The following is a 6,510-nucleotide window of genomic DNA, read 5'->3' on the forward strand; positions in this document are numbered from 1 at the left end:
TTTTGTTCCAGCTATATATCCACCGGCCGAGGCAAAGCTTTTTGTAAACGTTCCCATGAGGATATCGATTTCACGCGGATCGACGCCGTAATAATCGCAAACTCCTCTTCCGTGCTTTCCCATAGCACCTGTGCTGTGCGCTTCGTCCACGTAAAGGTAGGCCTATTTAATAAAAAAAATATTAGTAATCGTAAAGAGATTTAAATTAAAAAAAAAAAAAGAAAATTATGATATTGTTTTTTTACGAACTTTGTATTTTTTTTTTAATTCTACTATTTCGGGTAGATGAACGATTGAGCCCTCCATAGAGTAAACGCCTTCAACAATAATAACTATCTTTTTCCAAGGTTCGCCTGTCTTCGGCTGTCCGAAAACAATAGCCTTTTTCAAACATTCCTCCAAGTGTTTCACATCTGCGATAAACCATGACTTCTTTGTACTCTAAGAGTAACAAAAAATAATTATGCGCATTGTAAATGTGACTATTGCGTTTTGTATTTACTGTTATGTTTGAAGATCTGTATCACTGCACCAGATAGTCGCAATCCAAGTATAAGCGATGCGTGATTTTTTTCATCACTAAGAACTAAACAACCCTTGTTGACCAAAGAGGGCAAATTTAAAGAATTCGTTGCGAATCCCATCCCGAATACTATAGCATCTTCGACTCCCAGAAATTTCGCAGTTAATTTTTCTAGTTCATCGTGTATTGGCATAGTCCCTTTGAATAATAAAATATGATACTTCTATTTCTTTTTGAAATAAATACATACATACATACGTATATATAATCTCGTTCAAAAAAATATAATATATGACATTTTTCAATAAAGTCAGTAACATTAAATTATAAAAAAGAAATAGTAAAGTTCTTATTATTTTACGTACTTGTCATACGAATAGTAATAAAATGATCTTGTTAAAAGAGGCATTAATTTAAATTTTTTTAATATCAATAATAAACAGAAAAGAGAGAAATTGTCTTTCAAATTTTTGATCAATTTTTCATCTTATGCTTTCTTATGATAATATAATCAACTATATTTTTGAACAAATTACAAATATTTTGTCCATCTTTTTTTCTATGAGAAAATATGATATAAGAACATCTCTTTTTAGTTATTTACCTAATTCAAGACGCGTACTGCCAGTGGCACAGCCAAACTTCTTGAGCGTTTCGATGCTTTTCTCAGCGCACTTACCACTAGCCTCTGCAAACCCTAAATAATTGTAAGAGCCCAAGTTTATACATGGCGTTTCAGTTCCAGTAAATCTGTCAGAATTAAAAAATTCGAGTTTTCAATTCTATTGATACGTAATGTTTTTTCGTGCGAACATAATGAAACTTACTGAAACGTCCATCCGTAATCATTGGTGATCCGATCTTTTAATGTCACCATTGCACCAGGTACAGAACATATCGGCCTATTCCAACAATCTCTGACTCTTCTGTATACATATCTAAGATAAAATTTTTCAAAATTGTCATACAGCGGCGCATATCCCTATAAATACACATAAATACATATTTATTTCAAGATAGCATGTCGATGTTACATCAAAAATTATAAATGTTTTATAAAAAAATGTAATATTGTACATATATCGTACAGAAACATATATTTGTTATATAAGTATCTATAGAAAAAACAATAATTATTGGCATACAAAGAAGATATTAATATGAAATTATGTAACAAAAAAATATTTTCTATCTTAAATAAAAGAGAATAAGCCGTACATATCATTTTGCAATTCCTATACGTTGATGACGTATAACAATTTCATTATATTTACACGTGCGAAATTCATAAGAGAATACTTTAATATACTGATTGTCAAAGAAAATATTTTTTTTTTATAATTCAAAGCTTTTTTATTATATATTTATGTTTTTTCTCTATTACTTATATTTATAAATATATATTAGTTTGAATTAACATAAGAAATTTAAAATTATCATCGTACCTCTCTATTTTTTTCAGTAGCAACCTTCGGAACAAAGAATAATTGATTGATAAATCCCAGGAACATGAGAATATAAAAACCGAGGTGTGTGAGTGCCGCTGTGATGAACGGTACTTTTTCGAAAGACTCTTTTGACTGTGAATTTTGTAATTTCTTTTTTTTGGGACTATGAGAAAACTGCAAAAAAAATTCGCACATTTAATTGCATAAACAAACAGAAGATTCTTTTATATAATATATGTATATATAAATAAAAGAATGTAGTAAAAACGATATGTGAAATGACGCAGCTGAAAAAAAAAAAGATTATTATTTCCTGCATATCGTATTATAAGAAAATGATGATTCAGAGTATGATAAGTTTTGAAGAAAATAAGTGAAAAAATAATCAGTATTAAGATTGAATAAGGAACCGGATTATCATTTTATAATCTTTGCTTTATCAAAGAGAGAGTTATGTCTGCGCTGCGATACGATTAAAGCACGATTCGCAGTATAAGCTTGCGATCGTATTTCATTTTTATTCTCGAAACGCATACCTTCATACATACCTTTATATATTTCGATATAATTTTAACACTTACTTACAATATAAATATGAAAAATTAGTAATGATTATTAACAATGAAAAAAAAAAATTAGCAATGATTAGCAATTTATGAAGTTTTGTTAATGAAAAATAATCTTTCAAATGAAAAGCTCAATATTTTATAATATGGATTTGGAGCATTTCTGTAAATAACATAAATTTTATATATGTTAGACTGTTTGGAAAATACTCGAGTGCTAAAATATTTTAACGTTCTCACTATTGTGATCAGTTTACAAAGAAATGCGAAGAATGAGGTGTGCGAAAAATGGCACATAGTTAGTTTCACGTTTTGCTGAAGACTTAGATTTATGCAAAAGATTTGCTTGATTACTCAATCATGAGGCCATTAAATGCATATAGTTTAAATAATGCTTAATAATGCTAAATGAGACCAGTTTTTACATGCAATATCCTAAAAAAGCTTACCATTTTATCATTTATATCATATTTTTCATTTCTCACTACTCATTCTTATTCAACTATTGCAAAACTACAAACTGATTGTAAAATATATTCGAACAAATTTTTCTCACAATGAAAGAGAGAGAAATTTTATACTCTTTTCGCGTTTGAAACAATTATACCATAAAATAGCGATATATACGTTATCTTTTTTTATCAGTTATTGGAACGCGAAATAAGAGATATTTAGCTGTCCTCGTAATCTCTAATGTTGATTAGAGTACTGATAGCGATTTCCGTACGACTGAATCATTTATTAGCAATTCAGAGTTTGAATGTAAAAGGGCAAGTGGGAATCTCGAGGTCGTATCTTAAAGAGTATTACTTCATCTAAAGAGACACTAAGTGTGTCATTCGCATTTTTTAATCAGATTTTTTTTTAAACAAAAAGAGAAACAATACTTGGATTACTTTGCAGCAAATCGATACTATATAAATATCTTGTATAGCTTAAATATACATTGAGCATATATATATATTGTATAAAATATATCATTTTCTCTCTTTAATTGTGAATTTTGTTCATTATATTTATTGTAATGTAAGAAATTCATATACTCGGCTTGTATATACAAGTTGCTACAAATAAATTTTCTTTTATTTATATATACACAAAAACGTATATATATATATATTTATTCGCTTTTCAATATCTCCAGAGATAATCGATATTATAAAATTAAATGATATCAAGAAATTCTCTCATTTATAAAAGATTGCGATTTCAATGACGATCGAGTACATGTGTTCTGGTGATAAGCAAAAGACAGTAGTAGGGAGTGCAAAATTAGGAATAAATAAAAATAATATAACTGAACTTATTTATTTTACATTAGTTTTTATCTTTAGCTTTTTATATTATCTTATATTATTATATAATACGTTTATACTATCCTATCTAGTTATTTATCCGATACTTGCGATAAGTATAATTGATCCCTAAAGAATAAATTTTTTATTTTCTCAACTCGCGCTAACTTTTACGAGTTTTTGTCATAGTTTCAAAACTAGCACGTAAAATGTTAGTCGCACATAGAATTGTTTAATTTAAATTGACTTCATATTTAAATTAAACGTATTTAATTTAAATAAAACATATTTAAATGATATTAATTAAATTTGTGTTTCTAAAAATAATTGTGTCATCAAAAGCAATAATGTCTGTTTTCTACATATCTGAAAAGTTTAACTTTTGACATTTCAACAAGCGAAAAAATAAGTCCTTATCGGCGAGGCATGTATTATCAATTCTCACTTTAAATTTAAATATAAATTTGCTAAACTGATTTTGTTTAAAGAAGAACATAGAAAAACCGTCCTTCTAAAGAAACAAATGTACAGATAATGGTGATTATTCTGATAAGAATAATGTTTCTTCATGTTAAATTTATGTAACACGTTTTTCTTGTCTCAACTTGATCAAGCTCAACATAATTTATACAATTCGACGTTTCCTTATAGATATCATCATAGATAAAAAACTGCATTTTATTTAGACAAGAGACTTGAGTATGCGCAAATGAATATAATAAGCAATAAAAACGATCTCTATTACCATGTGACTCGCAAGTGTCCGAAGAGAATGAGATGATACATGCACGACTGGATGCTGAGAATTGAACGAGAAAAGAGAGCGAGAGAAAGAGCGAGACGCACACACGAGATTTCATACACGCCAATTCTAGAGATCAGATCGGACGACTAGGTGAGATCTCGGGGGCTAATCGAGCAACAACACATATCTCGAGGATGAAGGGCTGTTTTTCCCGCCCGGCTAACTTACGTCTACGTGGCCGTTGCTCTTCAAGATGTAACCATTCATCTTGCCGGGGTCCTCGCGCGACGTCAAACCGTTCCGCATCGACGACGACGACGGCGGCGTCGTCGTCGTCGACGTCGACCTCTTCTCCTCGTCCTCGCCGCACGTGTTGACCGCGCGCAACCTCGTGGTCGTCCTCGTCGTCATCATCGCGCCGCGCGTATTGGTTCCGCACTTGCTCCGATTTGACGATGACAATGACGGGCGATGATGATGTTGATGATGAGTCCACGCTCGAGGCGAGTGTAGAGAGCCGGACAACGGAGAGACGATCGCCGCCACTCGTCGCTCACTACTCACACCACCGCTGTACGTCCGGTCGTAGTAATACACGTCGGCGCCTGCGCGAAGATCTCTCCTTTCCTGTGCCGCGTCGCGTCGTTCTGCGACGCCCTGCGGCCGAAAGCTTTTATTTGTGCCGCACGCCGCACTACGTCCAGCTGTATACCCTCTCTCTTCGGCTCCTGCAGAGTCTTCAGGAAAACAGGTCACGCTCTTGAATCCTTTCGTCCTTTTCTCCTGCTTTTATAGATATATATATATACACCTCTTCTTGTATCCAACTCCGATGCGTGATTTAATTATTATTCCAGATTTCTGTGTGAAAAGATATAAAAAAATGTAAATAAAGTAATAAAAGTCTGAGAAGATACTTCGACTCTTCGGGAAATTGAATTTATTGGCGATTAAATGTGAATAACAAAATTGAAAAAATTTATGATAAATGAAAACTCGATAAAAAAATGTGACGGTAAAAAGATATTCGCGTCGTTGGAGGGGAAAAAGAAGGACGAAAGTTGCATAAAACATATACGTAGAAAGCGCATACAAAGAGAAACAGTTTAAATATGTATAACCTATATTATTCTTCCGTTCAACGTTAGGCTAATGTAAAAAAAATTGCGAATGATAAAAAATGTATATGTATTCTGTTTCCGTCAGTTGGGCGTTTTTACGCGTATCAGCGCATTGCTTTTCGCATTTTAAATAAAATTCCAAGTACGAGAAATGCAAAATAGATTTTTAATCCATTTATTCAAGACCTTTTGCTTGTCTCACGCATAAAAAATGAATAGAATTCAGAGAAAGAGAAATTTAAATTTAGATCATGATCTGATATAAATTTATAGAACGATCAGAAAATAAATCATGAAGTCATTCTTCGATTTTGCAGAATCACCATCCCACTTTCCGCCCCGACTCCAAAATCACGGAGCAAAAACGTGCCAAGAAGTCTTCTTTCAATTTCAATTTCAGGATGACAAGAATGAATGATTTATCCATCAAACCATAAACTGGTAATTAATAAGAGAATAATCTCATCCATAAATTTATATACCAATTCCTCTCTTCCAATTCTCCCCTCTTCTCTACATTAGCTGCGCCAATTCGAAAGATGAAAGATTCTCGTGCACCAGTTCGGGAAACAGCACCTATCATATAAGTTTCGCGCCTCGAAGTCTATATCGATACAATCGCACCGATCAGCTGACGAGCGGACAGCCGGCCGGCTGACACAACAGACACGACCGGTAACAATCGGAGACAAAGACGGCTTACTTCAAGCAGCTCGAACTAACTGAGTGGGGACGGTAACGGCTACAGGATTGGTCCGCGTCAGCCGGAGAGGGCGACAGACCCTTCGCCTTCGATGGGGAGCGAGAGCGCG

At 33.0% G+C, this 6,510-nt stretch overlaps 1 protein-coding gene across 1 annotated transcript; it reads right to left on the bottom strand.

Moving 5' to 3' along the window:
• Positions 1–3: 3 nt before the first annotated feature.
• On the bottom strand, positions 4–5,363 carry lace (serine palmitoyltransferase long chain base subunit; the record flags this gene model as incomplete). Its single annotated transcript, XM_085482921.1, has 7 exons — positions 4,806–5,363; positions 1,969–2,145; positions 1,351–1,505; positions 1,128–1,273; positions 503–721; positions 250–413; positions 4–162 (listed from the first exon to the last, which is right to left on the bottom strand). Coding segments are annotated over exons 1-7 (1,206 nt in total), but the record flags the coding sequence as incomplete, so codon positions are not given.
• Positions 5,364–6,510: the final 1,147 nt, after the last annotated feature.

Source organism: Nylanderia fulva, unplaced genomic scaffold (assembly GCF_048542155.1).
Source record: "Nylanderia fulva isolate GAGA-0341 unplaced genomic scaffold, ASM4854215v1 Scaffold22, whole genome shotgun sequence".
In the NCBI taxonomy this organism is placed as follows: domain Eukaryota; kingdom Metazoa; phylum Arthropoda; class Insecta; order Hymenoptera; family Formicidae; genus Nylanderia; species Nylanderia fulva.